The 22,636-nt window shown below is 49.1% G+C and overlaps 1 protein-coding gene across 21 annotated transcripts in view; it reads right to left on the bottom strand.

The window, feature by feature from the left end:
* MYCL (MYCL proto-oncogene, bHLH transcription factor) overlaps positions 1-22,636 on the bottom strand; it is a 100,855-nt gene that overhangs the window by 4,254 nt on the left and 73,965 nt on the right. For 11 of the 21 annotated variants that reach the window (XM_038557783.1, XM_038557781.1, XM_038557788.1 and 8 more), the window contains 4 exons: positions 21,435-21,536; positions 3,529-3,966; positions 2,818-2,931; positions 1,319-1,823 (listed from right to left, as the gene is read on the bottom strand). In XM_038557783.1, coding sequence (XP_038413711.1) covers positions 1,319-1,823; positions 2,818-2,931; positions 3,529-3,573 — 664 coding nt within the window. In that variant the 5' untranslated portion in view covers positions 3,574-3,966; positions 21,435-21,536. Of the gene's footprint in view, positions 1-1,318; positions 1,824-2,270; positions 2,357-2,624; positions 2,752-2,817; positions 2,932-3,528; positions 3,967-13,199; positions 13,497-21,434; positions 21,537-22,098; positions 22,257-22,636 lie in introns of those variants that run through there. The other 10 variants (XM_038557786.1, XM_038557792.1, XM_038557797.1 and 7 more) reach the window with 8 other exon arrangements.

The raw sequence follows: 22,636 nt of genomic DNA, 5'->3' as shown, positions 1-22,636 counted from the left end.
ATTGGTTTCTTGATCTCAAAACTCCCGTTGCAGCCATTAAACAAACACAAGCTCTTGGTGTTGAAAGCAGGCAGGTTAAAAATGACCTTAACACAGTGGACCGAAAAAATTGACTTTTAATTTCTTGTTATCCTTATTTTTCCCCTCAAGTGTATGACAACTTCCATACCCACTCCCAGTTCCCTCTCAAACAGTCACGTAAAAGTGATTCTTAAAAGCTACGGTGAGTTTTCTAGGTCCTGATTTACCTGATGCTAGTCAGTGGCACGCTATTAAAGCACCCTCTCCGGTCTCTCTCATGGGTAGAGATTTAAGAGGCTAGGCTAAGAACGACATAGTTTGGTGGCACAGGATGCTCAAAGTCGGCCCTTAGGTTTAAATTTGCATCCAAGGGTGGAGGAGGAGGCTGGAGTTTCAGATCTGGGACCCCAGCATCTGGCTCAGAGCTTGGTACCAAGTAGGGACCAGTGAACATTTGTTGAATGCAAGGAAGCCGCTACACAGAACCACAGGTCAAATTAGGAAGGTACTAGAGGTTGCTCTTCCTACTCGGGCCAAAGCAACAAAGCAAGATGTAGCCCTTTTCGGATAAGCTACCATGAAGACCCTGGAAACATGGAGGAAATGCCTGGTTGCAAATGGACCCTTGGGCCAAAGAAGATGGGGCTCACTTCTGGTGATTTCCCGTTTCTAAGCCTCAGTTTTTCCAGCTGTTAATGGGGAGCGTTCGTTGCTCTGCTGCCTGTCTGGTGGGTGATTGTGTGGGGCACTGGTGGTAAAGGGTGGGAGGTGCAAGTGTGTGTGTGTGGGGGGGGCATTATTGTAATTTTAAAGCAAAGCAGACAGGAAACTAGATTTTTCAGAGGGCGAAGGCTCTGGTTTTGCACAAAAGGCTCCTCAGCTTCCTCTCTCCCTGGGGGAGTGTGAGCTTCCCCCCGGAAAGTGGCAGCAACAAAAAACTTCAAGCTTGGAATGACCCTTAAGGGACCCCTTCCAGCCTCCGAAGGCCAGAAATCCCCTACAGTCCAATCCTAGGATCGTCCTCTCTAAGCGCTAAGCCTCACCCCGTCTCCCTTGTCCCCTGGGGCTCCGATCATCATCCAAAGGACGCTGGCTCCCACGCCACTTCTTCAAACTGTTTACTAACACACCCACGTGCCAGACAGACACCGCTGGGGGCTACACCGGCAGCTTCAGCCAGAGAAAAGGGGAGGTGGCCGAAGGGCTTGCGAAGACCCAATGCCAGACCTCAGACAGCGGCAGAGTTTTGGCCACCCTTGGGGTGCCCCCCTCTTGGATGGCCCGGGGCGGTCCTTACCCGAGTCGCTTGGGCTCTCGGACCCCGAGCAGGCCTGGGTCTTGGGCTCGCCCAGCGGGCAGGGGGCAGCGGGAGCCGGGTTGCCGGCTTCGAGGCTGGGAGCGCAGTCCGGGGCGGCGGGCGCCTTGGGCGGGTTCCCCCGGGGGGCGCCGGCGGCGAGCCGGTCGCTCACCGCTCTCTCCAGCCGCTCCCGGGCGGAGAAGCCGCTCCACATGCAGTCACGACGGATGATGGAGGCGTAGTTCCTGCCCCAAGCTTTCGAATGGCCCCGGGACTCCGCCTCTTCCCCGGCGCCCCCTCCGGGCCACGGCTCCGGGGGACCAACGCCAGGGGCTGCGTCCCCGGCGCCTGGACCCGAGCCCCAGGGCGGCGACGTGGGGGGCGACGGCACCAGCTCGAATTTCTTCCAGATGTCCTCACTGGGCGCCGTGGAGCGGTAGAAATCCTCCCCGCAGTCATAGTCGTAGAAATAGTGCTGGTACGAGTCGAAGTCCATGTCCGCTCCCTGCGGGAGGGAAGGGGGACCGGCTGACGGGGGTGCGGGCCGGCCCGGGAGGCGCCCCCGGGTCCCCCGGCACGGCCGGCCGCGCTCTCGTCCCTCCCCGACCTCCCGGCGGGCAGCCCGCGCCCTTCCCTCGCGTCCGGGGCGGCGTGCCCGGGGCAGCGGCTCGCGGCGCGCGGACGGGGCTGCGGGGAGCGAGTTCAAAGCAAACTTTGCCAGCGCCGCCCGGAGCGCAGCTCCCAGGGCCCGGCCGGGCCGGGCGGGGGCGCTCGGAGCCCGGGACGCAGCCCGCAGCCCGCCCCGGGGCCGCCCGCCACCTGGAGCGGACCGGCTCCCCGCCGGCTCGGGGCAGCCCGGCAGCCCGCACACAGGCACATGCGCGCCCCCGAGCGCGCGGCCCGCACCCTAGAGCGCGCCCCCCCGCGCGCGCCCCCGCCCTCGCCCGCGCACCGCGGCCCGGACGCTCCCGGGATCGGCGCGGGAGCGCGAGATGCAGGCGCATTGTTTCCGGCCGCCTTATATCTGGTCGTGCGCCGCGGGCTCGGGAGCGGGGGCGGGGCCTACGGGACAGGCCACGCCCCCGACCCGCCCCCGCCACGCCCCCCGCCAGACCCGCGCCCGACAGGTGGGGGCGGTCGAGGGTCGGTCCAGCCGGCTGCTCGGTTCCCTGGACCCCCAGCCCGGAGGGGGTGCACGCTGGGTGGCGCGGGGCAGGCCGCGAGCTGACACAGTTCAGGGTCGTCTAGCGAAGGCGTGACTCTTAGCTGGGCCGGGACGGTCCCAGCACGCAACCTAAAACCTCACCCTTTGCCCACCCCGGGCTGGGGAATGGGGCTACTCCCTGCCCCGCCCCTCGAGCCCGTGGGCGGGCTTATTTCAGGTGCTCCTGCAGGGCGGTCGGCGTGAAGGTGGGGGGCCCGGTGCACCTTCACCGCGCCACCTGGCGGCCCGCCGCCCTGAACTGGCGCTGGTCCCGGGTATCCATCCTCTTTATCACCTGTTGGCCCGTTAATTCACTGCGGTTGGTGCAAACCCGGACCTCGGAGAAGCGAGGTAGGAAGATGCTGGACTTCGGAGCGTCAGATTTAACCTTCCTGAACTTCAGTTTCATCTATAAAATAAAGGGATGGTAATACTTACCTTATAGGGTTGCTGCGAGCGTTTCTTTAACAAGATAGCGAAGGTACTAGGCCAAGAAGAGAGGCAAGTAAAACTAACTTAGCCCCTGGTGTGCTGGTGGTAAGGAGAATTTTTCCCCGGAATCTACGTGTGGGCTACTCTCCCCTCACACCACACACACACAAAATAGCTCTGTAGGAACTGTAGTACTAGAGGAAAGAAAATGGGGTTTGGAGTCAAGAAACTTCATTGCAGCCTTCGTTTTGCTATTTGCTAGCTATAGGGCCAAGTCGCCCAAAGCTTCTGTTTGCTTATCTGTAAAATGGGACCATTGCTTGCAGTTGCATGTGTGGCCAAGATAATAGACATAGAAGCCCTTTGCGTCATCCATCTTCTATGTCTTCAGTGGGAGAAGAAAAGCCAAACTATATGGTCATTCTGTTTAGGCCAAGTAATTTGGGATAGCAGCCAATACATATAGAATGTTCTACATGGCATTCAAAGTCTGGTCGCTGTCTACAGTCAGCAACCAGATTGCCTGCTCTCTTTTCCTCCCACTCCTGTGGTCTAAGAACACCCAAGTACTCACTGTTGGCATCCAGGCATAGGGAAATGAGAAGTGCAAGCGGTTCATTGTGGTTGGAGCATCCAAAAGTGTGAGTTGGGAGAAAAGGCAGGGAGGATGACACCATCAGTCTTGAATATATTGGGTCTAAAATGCATGTGGGACATCTTTGAAGGCAGCAAGTCGTTCTCACTAGCTTGGGAACCTCAGTGCCTAGAACAGCTTCTGGCAGATATTTGTGGACTCAGTGAGTGATTCAGCCAACCAGAGTTTACTGAGACAGGCTGTGTGCTCTGCTTTGTGCTGAATGAAGGTGCAGGTCAGAAAGGTTCTAGGTTTGGTTGCAGTCCTAAAGCAGAAGGCTTGGAACTGCCTTTTGGTAACTTCCTCTCTGGTCCACAGATGTCTGAGATGGTTGCAGTACCAGTCAGGATGCTTGGTTATACATGACAGAAACCAAACCTAGATAAATTTAAGCATGAAATAACATTATTGGAAGGATTTGGGATATAGAAACCACAAGGGGCTGGGATTCTATGCTTGGAAAATGGATCTTTTTTCTCTTTTTAGATGAAAGTTCTTACTCAACAGCCCTTCCCCATGATTCATTTTTCTTTTTAACTTTAAGACTTTTATTTTTTTCTAAGATGTTATCTATTTATTCATGAGAGACACAGAAGAGAGAGAGAGAGAGAGAGAGAGAGAGAAGCAGACACAGGCAGAGGGAGAAGCAGGCTCCATGCAAGGAGCCTGATATGGGACTCGATCCTGGATCCCGGGATCATGCTCTGAGCCAAAGGCAGATGCTCACCCACTGAGCGTCCCTCCATGATTCACTGTAGTTGGTGATATCTAGGGGCACCCATGAGGTGACCCCACCTCAAGAACTAAGATAAAGGAAATTGTCTCTGAGAGTTGGGTTGCTCCTTCACTTTGCACACTTCTTTTGTGGGGGGAGGAATCAAACCATTTTATTGAGGGGCTTTGGGGAAAGGTCAAAGGGAAGGAGGGCAAGGAGATCCGATGTCCCCAGCCCAGCTGAGATCTTACCTTTCCAGCTTCATGGTGGCTGAAAGATGTACACTTTGGTTAATGTCTGTCTTCCTTACTAGACTTTAAGCTTAATGAGGGCAGGGACAAATGTCAGTCTTATTGGCCACTGTAACTCCAGGGCTTAGAGCCTAGCACATCATGGGTGCTTTATAAAGGTGTTGCCTGTTTGACTGGATATAAGCTTCTAATGCTGTGAGGTAGAGATGTGCCAACCTACCTGATGGAGAGAGAGTAACTGTCAGGCCCAGTCTAGACTGTAACCTGAATAAAAGGTACTGTTTTTTAAAGATTTTATTTATTTATTTGACAGGGAGAGGGAGAGCAAGCACAAGCAGATGGAGTGGCAGATGGAGAGGGAGAAGCAGACTCCCCGCTGAGCAGGGAGCCCGACATGGGGCTTGATCCCAGGACCCTGGGATCATTGACCTGAGCCAAAGGCAGACACTTAACCGACTGAGCCACCCAGGCACCTCAAAGGTGTTTTTAAAAATATTTTATTTATTTGAAAGAGAGAGAGAGCGAGCAAGCCGGAGTGGGGGCATTGACAGAGGGAGAGGGAGAAACAGACTCTCCGCTGAGCATAGAGCCCAATATGGGGCTTGATACGGGGGGTTTCCATCCAGAACCCCAAGATCATGACGTGGGCTGAAGGCAGACTCTTAATCGATTGAGCCACCCAGGCACCTCCTGAGTAAAGGTATTAAAGCAGCTGAAGAAAGAAGGTGCCAGTGAGGAGCAGTGTGGATAGCCAATGAAGCAGAGAGCAATGAGTTGTCAAGGCAAGCACCAGAGTGTCTATCTGGGGACAAAGATGCTGGTCCAGGAACAAGGGAGATGGAGGCCTCATTCTTTGAAATCTTACCCAGTTCACCCCCCCCCCCCGCCCCGCCCCACCTCACTTGTGCTTTGGATCACCAAGCAACCTGCTAAAAATCACTCTATTCCCTATGTAGATCCGCCCACTGGGAGAGAATGCACTCACCAGTGAACAAGAAGATCTATCTAGTTGGCTTCGAAGCCCTGCTTCCCCTTATAAATTAATGAATTGGCATCTGATTTGAAATATTGGTCTCATGAGCCTGGTTAATGTGTGTCTGTTCCATAGAGATGCTCCTGCTTTTAGGGCTAACAGCTTTGTTTTCTGAGGTGATATCCGGACCCAGGCTGGTGATATGAATTCTCCAAGATAACAAATGCTACCCTAGGGACATTCAATTTTTTACTTTATTTTTCTTAAAACATTTTAAATCAAACTAGTACGTGTACACGGTCTTAAAAAAATCAAATAGGTGGGTGATAAGGTTAAAAAAAAAAAAGGCAGTCTTCTGCCCTGCCCTCACCACCCCTGATTCGCAGTCTCCAAAGGCAACTACTCTTTTAGCTGTTTTTTATTCCTAATATTTACTTCCATATTTTGACCAATATGATCTATTTTTTCCTGATTTTTAAATTCCTATTGACATTCTACAATAGAAGATGTAGCTCTTGTATTTCCCCTCCCACCTCCACATACTTGGCCTTCCCTTATTCTCCAGTTAGATTTTTAAATATTAAATATTTACAGTATTTTGACTATGTGACTATGGAGCACCTATGACTACATTTCCTTTCTTGCACATTTTTTTTCAGAGTTAAATTGTTTCATTTTTTTCTTTTGTGCAGATTTCTCTTTACATATTATGAATTCGACCCTACACATTTTTTACTTGAGCTACAAAGATCACTTCATGTGGTCAAACCCATCCAGTAATCAATCTATCAGTTCCATTTTTTTCTTGGAAACTTACCTCTTAGAACCCTTTAGCTTCCTGTTCTAATCTGAATTTACTGGTTGAGTCTAGGCCTACTTCACAATTTTTATTCAGCAACTTCCCTTCACCATTATCCTGGAAATCCCCTTTGCTTCTCTCCTGTGTTGGCTTCCCTGTTTTCTGGTACTCATTGCTTTCTCTCTCTCTTTTTTTTTTTTTAATTTTTATTTATTTATGATAGTCACAGAGAGAGAGAGAGAGAGAGAGAGAGAGAGATGCAGAGACATAGGCAGAGGGAGAAGCAGGCTCCATGCACCGGGAGCCCGACGTGGGATTCGATCCCGGGTCTCCAGGATCGCGCCCTGGGCCAAAGGCAGGCGCTAAACCGCTGTGCCACCCAGGGATCCCTGCTTTTTCTTTCTTGATTTACTTCCTCACGTTGTTGGAACACACCCTACTGCAGCTGCCTGAGAAAAGGTCCTTGGGAAGTAAAATTTTTGAGACTTTGCATTTCTGAAATTGTCTTCACTATACCTTCGTCTTTGGTTTTGATAGTATGGTTGGGTATAGAATACCAAACTAGAAATAATTTTCCCTCAAAAATTTAAATGTACTGCTTTCCTGTTTCTTAGCAACCAGTGTTGCCATCGAGGTTGAGATCATTCGAAATTTATTTTTACGTAATTTCTACACGCAATGTGGGGCTTGAACTCACAAACCCAAGATCAAGAATCACATACATGCTCTTCTGACTGAGCCACTAGGCACCCAAGGTTGATATCATTTGAAATGTAAACCTTTACAGATGGCTTGTTTCTCTCTCTGGAGGCTTTTAGGGTACACTCTTCGTCTCTGACAGTCTAAATTTTTTCACTGATATGCCTTGGTGTGGGTCTGTCGTATAATAAACCGGTTGATTGGCCCTTGTCTCCAGTCCCTGGAAAGTAGCCTCTAAATCCTTGGAATTTGCCAAGCAATAGGACTTTGTTTATTATTCATAATGGGCCCTGATAGTTTTTGCTAATGGATTACTCATGGTGGGCCTCCAGATAGTTTAAGATATGTTAAATTAGATAAGTTGGATAGCCAGATAGTTAAGAGACCCAAGATAGTAATTGACAAGCAAGAAAGGCCAACCATGTAATTAAAGGGTTGGGGCTTTGGGTCAAGTGATATCAGTCTGACCTCTGGGAAGGGGAAAGGGGGCTGGAGACCAAGTTCAATCACATTCAACCAGTCTTATTTACCTAATGGAAGCCCAATAAAAACTAGACACTGAAGTTCAGGTGAACTTTCCTGGTTAACAATGCTTTGTATATGTTATTACACACACATGCATTGGGAGGGTGACTCATTCTGACTCCACAGGAAGAAGACATTGGAAGTTTCACGTTTGGGACCCTCCAAGACCTTGTCTCTTCTTTTTGCTAGTCCTGATTTGTATCCTGTTGCTACAATAAATCTATAACCATTAGTATACCATTTTCCTAAGATCTATGAGTTGTTCTAGTGAGTTATCAAACCTGAAACGGTAGTGGGAACCCATAAATTTGTAGCCAGTTGCTCACGAGTGTTGGTGGCCTGGGAAACCCTGAGCTTGCAGCTGCTGTCTCAAATGAGGGCAGTCTTATGGAGAACCGTGCCTGTGAAGTTTGGCCTAACTCTGAAAGTTAGTGTCAGAATTGCATTGCAGGATCTTTTTGCATTTTTTGCCATAAGCTTTTTAATCTGAAAACCCATTTGCTCTGTAATTACATATATTTTTTCTATAATTATATATATAACATATATAATTATATATAATTTATAGTATATATTTATATATTTTATTACATATAATATATATTTAATTATATATATATTTAGATTTCATTTATTTATTTGACAGAAAGATAGAGACCACAAGCAGGGTGAGCAGCAGACAGAGGGAGAGGAAGAAGCAGGCTCCCTGAGGAGCAGGAAGCCCTATGCAGGGCTTGATCCCAGGGCGCCAGGATTAAGAACTGAGCCAAAGGCAGATGCTCAACCGACTGAGCCACCCAGGCACCTCTTTAATTATATTTTTGAAAAATTTCCCCCTTCCACTTTTTCCTTCTCTTTCTGAAACTCCTGCTACCGTTTTCTTATCTTGTCTCTCATTTCTATCTCTGTGTGTTTCATTTCACCTTTTGGGAGATTTCCTAAACTTCCAATCCTTCTATTGATTTAAAAAAAAAAAAAAACAAAAAACCTTGATGTCATGCCTGGGTGGCTCAGTGGTTGAGCGTCTGCTTTTAGATCAGGGTGTGATCCTAGAGTCCCAGGATCTAGTCCCACGTCGGGCTCCCTGCATGGAGCCTGCTTCTCCCTCTGCCTGTGTTTCTGCCTCTCTCTCTTTCTCTCTGCCTCTCATGAATAAATAAATAAAAACTTAAATAAATAAATAAAATCTTTTTAAAAATCTAAAAAATTTGACTATTACATATTTTTAAATTTTTTTGTTAAAGATTTATTTATTTATTTATTTATTTATTTATTTATTTATTTATTTAGAGGGGCAGAGGGTGAGAATCCCAAGCAGACTCCCCTGAGCATAGAGCCCAATGCAGGGCTCCATCCCATGACCCTGAGATCATGATCTGAGCCAAAATCAAGAGTTGGACACAACCAACTGAGCCACCCAGGTGCCCCTCTTGGGCATATTCCAGTAGCAGAATTGCTGGGTCATATGGCAACTTTATGTTTAACTTTTTGAGGAACTGCCAAACTGTTTTCCACGGTGGCTGCACCATTTTACCTTCTTATCTGGTAAAGCATAAGGTGACAATTTTTCCTCATTCTTACCAACACTTGTTATTTTCAGTTATTATTATTATAGCCATCTTCATGGGTGTGAAGTAGTATTTCATTGTGGTTTTGATTTACATTCCTCTAACAACTAATAATATTGAGCATCTTTTTCATGTGTTTATTGGCCATTAGTATATCTTCTTTCCAGAATGTCTATTCAAATCCTTTACCTATTTTTTCTTTTCTTTTTTCTTTAAGATTTTATTTATTTATTCATGAGAGATACACAGAGAGAGAAAGAGAGAGAGAGAGAGAGGCAGAGACACAGGCAGAGGGAGAAGCAGGCTTCATGCAGGGAGCCCGACGTGGGACTTGACCCCAGGTGTCTAGGATCACACCCTGGGCTGAAGGCAGCACTAAACCGCTGAGCCACCCGGGCTGCCCCCATTTTTTTCTTTTAAAGAGAGAGAGAGAATGAGGGATGGGGGACAGAGAGAATTTCAAGCAGGTTCCACACCCAAGCACAGAGCCCAACAAAGGGCTTCATCTCATGACCCTGAGATCATGACCTGAACTGAAATCAAGAGCTAGATACTTAATCAATTAAGCCACCCAGGAGCCCCCCACCCTTGGCCCATTTTTAAAATCAGGTTATCTTTTTTGTCATTGAGTGTAAGAGGTCCTTAGAGTGTCTTGGATTCTAGACCATTATCAGATACATGATTTGCAAATATTTTCTCCCATTCTGTGAATTGTGTTTTCACTGTCTTCACAATGTCCTTTAAAGCACAAGTTTTTAATTTGATGAAATTAATCTATTTTCTCTTTTGCTGCTGTACTTTTTGGCATCATACCTAAGAATCCATTGCTAAATCCAAGGTTATGTAGATTTACTCCTGTTTTCTCCCAAGAGTTTTATAGTTTTAGCTCTTACATTTAGGTCTGTGATCCATTTGAGTTCATTTTGTTTATGGTGTGAGGCAGGGGTCCAGATTCTCCCATTTCTTTATTTCTTTTCTTTTATATGCAACCATCACCACTAATTGTAGAACATTTTCATCATCCCCAAAGGAAACCCTGTGATCATTAAAATACAGTCATTCCCTTCCTTGGTGAGTTTATACTTTTTCCCCCCAATCCACTTACTACTATTTTAATGAAGTTTCAGGACTGAGTCAAGATAAACACGTGTGATCAATCCTCATGTTTAGCCAGAAATCTCCTCTTCCTTACAAGCTGCAACAACTCTCACTTTCATTAGGCAGATTCCTGAGCCAGATGCTCTGAGAGAGTTTTCTGGAGAAAGGAAATTGGATCTGAACCTTAGAGATGTCTAGAATTCCAGGTGAAGTTAAGGAGATAAAGGTGAGAGAGGTTGAGAAGGGAGAGTTGGGGAGAAGGTAGGGGAAGGAAGGAGAGGAAAGACCTTGGCACCAGCACCGGAAGAATTTAATCAGATAAAAATCTGGTTTCTTATCCCTTGTCTGTGGCTCTATTACCTCTGCTTGAGTTTCAATGAAAAGCAGTCCTTTTCTTAGAACCCTAAGGAATGTGGCCTTATTTTGAGTGTGGTGAGAAAATGGTTCTGGAGATTTGGGACCTCACTCTGCAAGCCATCCTGGGGAGCGGGCCAGGCCTAAAATGACAAGAGCAGCTTTCAAGTAGAAAGAGAAGTAGGCTGAATATAAAATTTCTCTGTTTGCAAGCTGTGTCACACCAAGTCAGCTGGTACTGACACTCAGTTTTCTCATCCATAAGATGCCCTATCTAGCAGCATTACTGGAGAAATAAGATACTACAAGGTATCCCTCACTTTTTGAAAGTATATTTGTATTTGTTTTTGCTAACAGAAAGAAATCAGAAGAGGATTTAGTTTTTTTTTAAGTCTCTACTGTACTAATATAAATTTTTGATAAAAGCAAAGAGTATAATGTGAACTTTCAGAACATGGGGATTATTTTCACTTTATGCTAGTTGGGCTTATGAAGGATTTCATAGCTACCCTCAACTTTCAGATAGCAGGAGAAACCTGTATTTACAGTGTTTAGCAAAGTGCATGGCCCAGAGGAGAATTTTTAAAAGATCAGCTTTCTTCTCTTTCCTTCTTTGGCAATTTAAGGTAAACAACACAGATGAGTTCTCAACCAAGGGCTTGAGTGCCTGAGCTTGGGCTGAAGATATGAGCAATGAAAATTATAGGAGATTTGTGAGTGGAAAAGTGACAGATACAGCTATGCTTTGGAAAGATCACTTCGGGAAGAAGAGAGACCAAGCATAATGCAAGAGAGGGAGTCCTGAGCCCCAGCTCTATATCTAAGTGACTCTATTTTCTCATGTGCCCAACACATATGTTTCCCTGTCGGCTATGAGTTATGTGAAAGCTTACTTCCTCATGCAAACAGAAAAAGCAGTTCGCCTCCTTAGAGATAGACCTGATGGAGGGTGTTCTCCAAACTTGAATGAAGCGCTAGTGTACTAGCTGCCACCTGGGGGATGAGCTGGGACTTGGGAAAAACTCTAGAGACTGTGATAATGGCTGAAGCCCAAAGGGCCTCCCTGGTGCTACCTCTCAGAGAAGAGGGATGCCAAGTGTCTAGTGCTTGAGGACAATTTTGAAACCATATGGACCCCCATTAGGAAACTTTTCCCATGAGGGACGATCAGCCTCATCCACACCCTCTGGGCCATGAACTCTGGATACAGGTAGGAGAGAATCACCTAGAATGACTCTTCTGTCCACTAGAGGGAAACCCAGGCTAGAGATGGGGAATCCTGTGTGTAGGAGCCCTGAGGCTGGAGGAAGGCCTGGAGCTGCTGGCGTGGGGACCTGGGTGACCTTGGCTCAATGTTGCACTGGAGTCAGCAAGTATCCGCTCTTGAGATCCAATTGTTGCACTTACGGGAATCCTGTGAGCTGGTTGTTAAACACGGTCATTAAATTAAATTCTGGGCAGCCTGGGTGGCTCAGCGGTTTGGCGCCACCTTCAGCCCAGGGCGTGACCCTGGAGTCCAGGGATCGAGTCCCATGTGGGGCTTCCTGTGTGGAGCCTGCTTCTCCCTCTCCCTGTGTCTCTGCCTCTCTGTCTCAATCTGTGTCTCTCAGGAATAAATAAAATCTTAAAAAAAAAAAAAAGAATTAAAGTCTATAAATTGACACTTATATTAAAAACAAAAGTAGTAAAGACTCCAAACTCATCATTGCTTACTGGTTTTCCTATCATCTATCAGATCTGTTATGGTGTGTTACTGTCCAGTTTCAACTGCAGTAGCTTGATATTGACCATGGTGGAATATTTGCTCCATGGAAACTCGCAAATGCTACAAATCGGGGTACCCACCCCCCATCGTGTGCCAGTTGCTAAATATTTGCCAGGACATCACTGCCCAGCCTCTCCCACATCAGGCCTTGTGGGGAGGAGATGGGCTTTTCCGGTGGGCTTGCCAACACAGATACACTCAGAGGTGTCCCCATGAATGAAACACCTGATTTCAGCAGGCAGAGAAGGGGTACAGTGGCAGAAAGTTGTGTTGTGGTGGCTGCTGGGCCCGGAGCTCCTCACCCAGTCTCAGCCCAGTCTTTGTGCAGGGTTCCCCCTCCACCTAAAACCTGTTTATGCTTTAGTGCTCAGGCTGGCCTTTCTGTCTGCAGAGAAACAAAGTGAGTTTCTTTCTTCTTTTTATTTTTTTTTAAGATTTTATTTATTTATTCATGATAGAGAGAGAGGCAGAGACACAGGTAGAGGGAGAAGCAGGCTCCATGCAGGGAGCCCGATGTCACCTCGATCCTGGGTCTCCAAGATCATGCCCTGGGCCTGAAGGCAGGGGCTCAACGGCTGAGCCACCCAGGGATCCCGACGAAGTGAGTTTCTAGATCATCCAGCACTAGAAAGCATTCCCCATCAGATGGGGAGCTGCCTGAGGGCCAGGGAAACACCCACCCTGGTTGGTGTCCCCAGGACAGGTGCAGGTCCCTGGGCCGGAACCTTGGAGCGGTTTCGCGCAGCCCCGCAGCAGCACCAAGTCTAGACCCGCTGGAGTCCAATAGATCCGGGCTCCGCTACCCCGTCGCCAGGCGGCCTGAGGACAGAGGCCTTTGACCAACCTGGTCTGCAGGCTCCTCACCTGTGAAATAGGGATGAGAGCAATCATCCCGCTGGGCTCCCGTGAAGATCGCATGAGACTATCCATGCAAAGGCCTCCGCCCCTGACTCAGTCACCTGGAAGGTGCTCCGCGGCGCAGGAGCTATTGTTCCCACCGGACTTGCAGAGGGACGGCGTGGGGGGCAGGATTTAAATTGGCTCCGAGCGTGTCAAGGAGGGAGGGCGGGCCAAGGCCGGACCAGGAGGCACCAAACCCGTGGTGGCGCGGGGGGTGGACTGGGGGCCTGCAAACCGGCCCTGCGGCCTGGACGCCAAGCCCTGGCTGCGGGGCAAGGGGGGCAAGGGCGCCTCCTCCGTGCCCCCATCCCCCCGGCTCCCGGGCTGGGACTTCGGGGGCGGGAGGGCCGGCAGCCGGACGTCGAAGGCCCGGGCTGTGCGCAGGAAGCGGCGGCCCGGCTGTCCCGGAGCCTCAAAGCGGCGGAAGGGAGGGGGCGGCGGCACCTGCATTGTGCGAGCCCCGCTCCCCGCTGGCCCGCCCGGCCCCCCGGCGCGCGGTCCCGGCGTGGGCGCAGGGCCAGGGGGTAACCCGGCACACACGAGAGCTGCGCCTGCCTTCATGTCTCTATGCATCCTCGGTTATTAAGCTGGGGCAGGAGCTGGGGCGCAAAAACAGGCCAGGGTCCCAAGCAGCCGGAGGACTGGGCTGGAATCCTGGCTCCTTCCCTCCCTAGCTGTGTAACTGGGGCAAATTACTCGACCCAGCACGGGCCTCAGCATGCAGACGGTGGCATTAAGTGAGTTGCATGTGATGCATTTGGTGTATTAAGTGTAGGAATTTTTTTTTTTTTTTTTTAAGATTTTACTTTTAAGTAATCTCTCTGCCCAGTGTGGGGTTTGAACTGAGCTCAAGAGTCGCATCATCTTCCTATGAAGCCAGCCAGGTGCCCCCAAGTGTAGGATTTTTTTTTTAAAGATAATTTTTATTATTGCAGAAGATCATTTCAAGAGCAGTGTGGAGGACACACTTGGAGGGGCCCAGAGTTGCATGCTGGAGGCTGAACGCTGGTTTCAAAATTTTTTAAAAACTGATTGCTAACATTTAAACTTGTGAGATTTTTACTGAAACTCAGATTTTTGGCTTCTTTAAAAAAGACTGAAGGTCTGGAGAGCTTGTGTGTTTCCTTCTTTCTTTTCTTTTCTTTTTTTTTTTTTTGAAACTTGTGTTTCATAAGCTGTTATTGTATTATGCTAGAGGCAGTCTCGTTTTTTTTATAGTGTATTTTTGTATTCCTTTTGCAAAGTGGTGTTAATTATTGCACCAGAAGGGGGAAAAAAAACCTCTTGGGCAATCCCCCTGTTGCAAAGGTCTGCAAGACAAGTTTATTTTGAAAGGCAGATATTGTATTTAAGCTGTGATTATTGATTGTCAGATTTTAAAATGCTGCCTCCCGGAACATGTTCTTCTAAAAGAGTTCTCAGGGACACCTGGGTGGCTCATCGGTTGAGCGTCTGCCTTTGGCTTAGGGTGTGATCTGGGGGTCTGGGATTGAGTCCCACATCGGGCTCCTTGTGGAGAGCCTGCTTCTCCCTCTGCCTATGTCTCTGCCTCTCTCTCTCTCTCTCTCTCTCTCTCTCTCTCTGTGTGTGTGTGTCTCATGAGTAAATAAATAAATCAATCTTAAAAAAAAAATTCTCAAACATATCGGAATGAGGCAGTTTATGCCTTTGGAGTCCCCTGAAGCAAGGAAAAGATCTGACTTTCCCCAGCTGGGCTAGAGGCCAGAAGTGATGGGGTGCAAGATGTGGAGACCTCAGCAGGAAGTAGGGTATAGATGGAGAGGAGGTGCAGAAATGTTGGGATGTGGGGTGCAGAGGAGGAAAAGGAGACAAAGCCTGGGCGAATGGGTAGGAGGAAGACCCATTCATTGACCTGAGGGTCCAGAGGAGAAGAATGAGCTCCGTTTAGCCATGTGGGGTCTGAGAGTCTGGGTCAGTGATGAGAGTGGGATATAGGGGGTCTGGTGCTCAGGAGAAAGAGTTGCCTTCGGAGGCACAGTTGGTGACACAAGAGGCCTGTATGTGGAGAGAGTGAGAGGCCCAGGATGGCCCCTGAGGACCTGTTAACATAAGGGATTCAGGATGCTTAAGGGACTAGAAGGATGTTAAAGGAAAAGGAGAGGAGCCTGGAAGACTCTGCAAATGCCTCCCCAGGTGGCCTTGGCCTCTGTCCTGCAGGACTGGCCCCCTCCTCAAGACCTCCTTGCACAGGTAGACTGAGGAATAGGTGGGGAGGGGGTTTCTGACTGGAGCCTGTGATAGGCCCCCATAGTGGGCAAGGGGGGGGGGGGGCCAGACTCCAGTCTGGTTCAGGACATCTAAGCATCCCTCATAAGTTCCCTCCTTCCCCCAGGGTCACTTGATGGGCCTCTGGGGCACTATTGGGAAGATTTGCTCAGAGGAGGAGGGCACCTGGGCCTCACTGGCCAGAGAATAAGCAAACAGGGCACCCAGAACATTCTCCTCAGCTACAGGGCCATTGGAAGACAGGAGGTACCTGGAGCTGCCTGCCACATGGTAGGATACTTGCAAGTCACGCTAGGTCACCCCTTGTGACCAGCAGGTATTATGATGGTCACTGATAGAGGCCAGCAATCTTTCTTGGAAGCCTGAGGTCTGGGCTGGGGCACATGGCTGAACTTGGAACAATGAACAGACTCTTAACATGTGCCAGATACCATCATACACGTTTTGTCTAGTCTTCATAAAAACTCCATGAAGGAAATAAACATTTCCCCATTCTGCAGAAGGAAAAAACCCGAGGCTCAGAAGCCCTCATAAATAACATGCCAGGGACACGCTGCTCGTGAGAGGCCAAGTTGGGAGGACAGGCTGGAGCACGGGCTCTGTCCCTGTAGTTTCTCCGGGGGTGACCCCACCTCTGCAATGGCCTCTCAACCTCCCTGGTGTTCGAGCTCTGCCCTGGGTGTCCTCTTAGGCTTTACCCTTGCCCTCACACTCAAACAAAAAGTGATCACCAAATCCTGTCGATCATACCCCCTCTATAGATCTGGCATCCGTCCCCTTCCCTCCGGTCCTGGGTGACTGCCCAGCATCAGCCTCACAATCTCCCACCCTATGACATCAGCCTCCTCCTAGGTCCCCCTGACTTCCAGCTCCCCTTCCCACCCTGAGCTCCTCACCCACACCAGCAGCCCAAGGGCTTTTGTCATCGTCCTTCTTAAAACTTGCCAATGATGTCCTGTTGCCCTCTAGATAAAGTCCAAATTCCCAAGCAGGACATCAAGTCCTGTGGGCTCTGGTCACCAACCTTGCCAGCCTGATGCTTACTGTTCCCTGGTCTGTTCCAGTGAAATAAGATGCTAGCTCACTTGCCTCCGGGCCTCTGTTCCCAGTGCCAACCTGGCCTACCCCAATCTCCCTCATCTATCTCTGGATCCTGGTGCTTGAAGTCCTGGCCACCCTTGAAGGCCTAGATGCATGGAGAGTCTGTTAGCAAAGTCTAGTGTGCCTTGGATTAAAGTTCTTTGTGTCCCTGTCTCTCTTTCCTGAGCGATGTGAGCTTCTGTGCATCCCATCTCAGGGCCCAGCAATTACCTGAGCCAGTGGGGGAGATTCTGTAAGCATGAGGTGGGAGCACCTTAGCCTCCATCTCCCGTCCCTCTGTTCTGGCTCAGGGCTGACCTGGATCCACTCCAGTGACAGTAGCAGCTCCAGGTCTAGCCTCCTGGCTCAGACTCATATCTGATTCTCATTCTGACCTGCTTCAAGCTGTAGCTCCGGCTCATGTCTAACACCAGCTTTGGCTCAATATCCAGGACTAATATGGGCTTAGTCTATGGCATTGGGTCCAAACTCACAACCCATTCATCTGTTTCCTACCCCACCCCCTTTAAAATTTTTTCTTTCTTTTTTTAAAAAAAACTATTATTTTTAAAAATTTTTTTAAGTAAACTCTATCCCCAATGTGGGGCTCAAACTCATGACCCTGAGATCAAGAGCTGCATGCTCTACCAACTGAGCCAGGCAGGTGCCCCATGTTTCCTACCTTCCCAATCCCCAGCTCCACTTTTCTGGGCTGAGGTCTCCTACCTCAGTTACAGGTTTGCCCTGCATTCCTATGAAACCTCTCATAAGCTGAAATGGCATAAAGAAGCAAGTGCCATTAATTTATATGGAAAAAAATCTTCAGCATTCCCAGACCCCGAAAGTAGCCTCTGTTAGGCTTTTCTGATATGCTTTTCGATACGTTATGACACGTCTTGCTAATGGGTGTGCAAGATAAATCGAGAGAAAGCACAGATGCCTACAGACACAGTTCAGATCTCTGGTGGCTTGATGCTGGGATGCTGAGCGTGGTTCCCGGGGAAGGAGTCTGGCAATGCCACTCTCACTGTCAGGGGTGCGTACTCCTTCTATGACAGCTTGACGCAAAACAAGCACTGGGTGCTCTTTTTGCCATTCGCTATCTTTTTTAAAAAAGCGAAAATCCTCTTCAGATTTCTTCAGTTAGCAAAAAAAGGTACTAATATAGGTCTTTTGTAAAAGCAAAAATCGTGTTTAATGCAAACTTTTGAAAAGCAGGGGGTATCTGTACCTCCAGTGAGAAGGGAGAGAGATGGCAAAAAGACCAGAATAGAGCCCCACGTGGCCTATCTGCTGCTGGGATCACTCCTGCCCTGGAGCTGCCTCGCTGTGGCACCCCAACCTAAGCTGGGGGCCCTGGCGCTGTAGGGACAGAGTCCCAGGTTCAGTGTAAGACCTTACCACTTACTGGCTGTGAGGCTTTGAGCACCAACGTGGGCCCCAATTCTCTTTATCTATAAACTGGGATGACAGATGATGTGCAGATGATAGGAGACAATGCTGTGGAGGTCTAGACATGGCACCTGGCACCGAGTAGATGTCAATAACCGCCAGGGCCTTTCCTCTCCACTGGTTCCCCAGGTCCACTGGATCAGCTCCCACAGGCACCCTGCACATTCCACAGTGCCCATTGCATAAGGGCTATCCTGCCACTATGACATTCGTGGGCCTGGCACAGCCTTGCTTCCAGGCTTCTGGCTAGGGCTGTTGTCCCTAGGGCATCTTGGACAGTGGGGGCAGAGCCAGGGCACCATACTGGATCCCCTGCCCAGAACTCCATGTCCCTGACGTCAGGGGCAAACATGGGTCCATAGGGTACTGGGGGAAAGGCTAGTCTTCCTTCTTTGCTGTGGACTGAATATATGTATTTGGGTTGGGGAGGTAGGGGCACTCCCTTCTCCTCTCTGATTGCCTCCTGAGCTCTGTCCATCAAAGCTCAGAAGGCAAGGGTTCCTATGGATGAAGGAACCTGGGGGGTCCTATACCTCAAACACAGGAACCAACATCAAAGGGGGTCTGGGTATGATGTGTAAATAGGTAAGTGAATGTGTAGGGATGGATGTATTTGTGGCATGCTGTATGGTAAGAATAGGTGTGTTAGCGTATCATGTGTAACATGTATATGTCTGTGTGTGATATGTGCAGGTCTGTAAGTGATGTGGGTAGTTGGAGGGCTGTATCTACACGTAGCATGTGTGTCGTGTGTACATGTGACTTTTGTGTGTGAATTCCTGTATGCGGGGCAATAGATGTAGATCTGGGTACCTGGTGTGAGCAACGTGTGTTGGTGGGTCTATTTGACGTGTGTGTCAAATAGAATAGAATAGGGGGAGTGTGAACTGGAGAGCTCTGTTAGGGAGTGGGGGGGTGCTGGTGCATTTAGGATTCCCTGCTGAACTCTCTGAGGTGGCCCGGCCAAGGTCACTTGTCTACTTGCTGCAAGAGCAGAGAAGGGCAACAAGGTCAGCGTCAAGGGGGTTGGGTCTATTCTCTAGAGAGCCAGACGCTCCTCTCCCAGCTGATTATCTTGCCCTGATGTCTGAAAAAAAAAAAAAAAAAAAAAAAAAAAAAAAAAAAAAAAAGCCAGAGAAATAAACACAACCTTTGGAAGTCCTGGTGATGTGTCTGGGGAGGATGCTACAGCTGGTAGTTCATGTGGCAATATCCTGCCTTTGACCAGCAGTGGAGGCTCGTGAGGCCAATGGCCTTGTGGCCACTGCTGGCTCCTCAATGATTACTTCAGTACTGCAGCCCCACTCCAGAACTTCCAGAGTCTTCCTGCCAAATCTCTGTCCATCGAAGCTTACAAGGCACAGGTTCCTAAGGCTAAAACAACTCTGCCCTCCAAACACAGGAACCACACAACCTGGGTGTGATGTATAAGTGAGTGACCGTGAGTATCTGTGGCATGGTGTGCCACAGTTGCAAATTGGCATCTCTTGGAACTCCAGGCCTGGGAAGGAAAGTCAAAGGACTTCTAAAGCCAAGCCACACCTAGGCTGTTAATCTCTGGAGAAAACTAATTTTAACACAGGTTGGCTCCTCCCCACCACACCTCCAGGTGTGTCTCTTTCCTCAGAATGAGCCACAACTCCCCCCACCCCCCAAAAATGACTTAGATGATGTGATCTTGTCTGTATTTTTCCATTACTCCCCAAGGTGCACTCCATGCTGGAGACACCTTGAACCGCTTGCATTTCCAAGAATACGCTCTGCAGCCTGGCTAACTGATTCATCCCCCAAAATTCAAGTGAAGTGTTGGGTCCTTTGGGTACTTTCTGAGGTTGAAACGACTAGTGGACCCCTAATATCCATTATTCTGCTTGCCCTCAGTCATACAACCCTGATTTTCAGCTGGGCCCATGGGCTGGCTCAGAGCAAAAACGGTATTTGTCAGAATTCTTTATGGCTAGGTGTGACTCTGTGACGAAGTGCTTGGTCAATAGCTTCTGGGCAGAAGTATTTTGTACAATTTCCAGGAACTATTTATAAAGGGAGAGTGTGCTCTTTTTCACATCTTCCTTCTTCCAACTGACTGGAACGCAAATGCGATGACCAGAGCTTCAGCAGCTATGCCGGCCAATGAGAAGCAAGCACCATGTTCAGGATGACAGGACAGTGGAACGGAAAGCACCGGGCTCTGCTCTGATGATCACGGAGCTACCACACCAGCTCTGGACTGAGTATTTCCAGGTGACGTGGTCGTGATTTGTGGCTTTTGTACCAACAGCCAAACCCAGACCTAACTGATCCACTTTCCTGGTATCAGCTCTCTCTGCCAACACACTCCATTCCACTCGCCTAGCTCTATCTGCTCGCCTGACTCTGAGCTCACGAGGGCAGGGTCCACATCATCTATCAAGCCCGGTGCCGAACAAACTAGAAAATATCGGTTGTGTTAAGGACGGTGTGAAATACACAGGCAGGCATTCAGACTGGGTGAAGCTGCAGACCGGGAAGTTGTTGGTACAGAGTCACTGATGGGGTGGGAGAAGATGGGGTAAGGAGAACAGAAGGTCAAGGGAAGAGGTCCTCAGAGCTCTGACATCTAAGGTCATACCAAGGAGGAGAAGCCCTGGGACGAGGCTGAGAAGAGCTGACCTGGGTCGGTACCAGATGACCTGGGTCACCTCTGCCCAAAGTTAAGGGCGCCGGTGTTGTAGGAAAAGCAGTGATCAAGGGCTCAGGGTTCCAGAGTCCAGGACAGGGTTCCGCCCTGGCTCTGCCATTCTCTCTGCCCTTGAGCAAGTCAACTAACTTTTCCTGGGCCTCAGTTTCCTTATCTGTAGACAGCAGGATAATAAAGAACTTCCCTCATGGGGCTGTTGTAAAGTTAAAATTAGAGAATTCACATAAACCACCCCGCACAGTGCTTGGCGTAGAGTGAGTAGCTAACAAATGTGGGTGATTATGATTTTTGTTATTATAGTCTTTCTTGCATTCATTAACTCACTTTAACAAACAAGCTTTAGGCATTCCTCCACATGTGCCCAGGGCTTCAGCCAAAATGTATTTCCTGCTATTTCCTAACACTTCGCATGTTCCCTCACCCCCTTTGGCTTCACACATGCTGTTTGCTCTGCCTCAAGTGCCCTTCACTCCTCATCTACCTGGTAAACTTGCCCTTCGGGCCTCTGCTAATAGCTCATATCCTTAAGGGACTTGTTGAGACCGCCAACGCCGGGTTAGATGCCTCCTCTGGGCTTGCACATGACCAGGGCCATCTCGTTGCATTATCTCTAGTGAGCGACCAGTTATGACTGGCAGGCCCCTGGCGTTGTGCAACGTGGCAGCTGTGCCCATATCACTCCTCTGTTTACCTTTAGCATAATTTTTTTCTTTATCAGACTTCTACTGTAATGATTTATTTACCTGTTGATCTCTCCCTCTAGACTCTGAACTCCTCGAGGACTGCCCGACACCGAGTCAGGGCTCAGAGAATGGTCATCCTGTATCCTGGGGTTCCCAATCTGGCTGGGGAGACAGAATGAACAAACATGAAACGTGTCAAGAACTGAGCATGCCCCTGTGCGTTTCAGATAGGGGCTTTCCCGGGGTGGGCGAACAGAGCCCTGAGAATGCAGTGGTCAGAGCAGGGGACAGGAGCTCAGATGGAAAGCATGAGTATATACTGGGAAACCAAATGCCCTACATTTCTGGATTGTTCTTCTCGGGCATGGGAAGAATTCTAGGGCTCCCCCTCCCACGATTTGGGAGGACAAATGTAATGTCTTACAAGGACATTACATATCCAAGAGGGACTAGGATAGGCTGATGCTCTTGGCCAGGCCCTTTGTTATGCTGGGTCACAGCCCGAAGCAAGATGAGGTACCCAGAGGGTCTGACATTGCCCCAAAACACAATATGAGCTACCTCCACCATGCACAGGGACCAGATTATGGGGCTTTTAGGAAAGTGTTTCTCCTCCTCAACATGGATTTAGACTAAGTTGCTGCTGAGAAGAAACACTTGTGTTTTGTAGGAGTGTGTATGTGTTTGATCTGCATTTAACCACTCTCCTGCCGTTCCCACTCACCTCAAAAGGCCAAATCTGAACAATGAGGAGGAGGCATAGCTCGTCACTTCTCACCGGTGGCAAGATTTTAAAGAGACGGGAGACTGAGGGTCAAAATTTCCAAGCCCATCCTGGGCTGTTTGGTGAAGGCTATTTGCCTGAGCCCTTCCATGTTTCTGCTGAAATATTTTTTTTTTTTTAAAGATTTTATTTATTTGACAGAGAGAGAGAGCGAGAGAGAGAAAGAGAGCACAAGCAGGGGGAGCTTGCGGGCAGAGGCAGAAGCAGGCTCCCAGTCGGGCAAGCTCTATACTTTATTCCCCTTCAGGGAAGGTCCTCTTCCTCCCATGACTGCTCCGGAGCCTCCCACCCTGCAGGACTCCTCCCTAGCCCTGGGATCATGACCTGAGCCAAAGGCAGATGCTTAACCAACTGAGCCACCCAGGTGCCCCTGTAATATTCTTTTAGACTGAATAACTCAGACTTTGGGAAGTGTTCTGCTAAGTGTTTCTTATCCTGTTGATCCTGTCCCATGTGGCTTAGGGGGTGAGGTTTCCTG

Source organism: Canis lupus, chromosome 15, assembly GCF_011100685.1.
Source record: "Canis lupus familiaris isolate Mischka breed German Shepherd chromosome 15, alternate assembly UU_Cfam_GSD_1.0, whole genome shotgun sequence".
Classification (NCBI taxonomy): domain Eukaryota; kingdom Metazoa; phylum Chordata; class Mammalia; order Carnivora; family Canidae; genus Canis; species Canis lupus.
The sequence above is the reverse complement of the archived record's forward strand: the minus strand, read 5'-3'. Positions and strand labels throughout refer to the sequence as shown.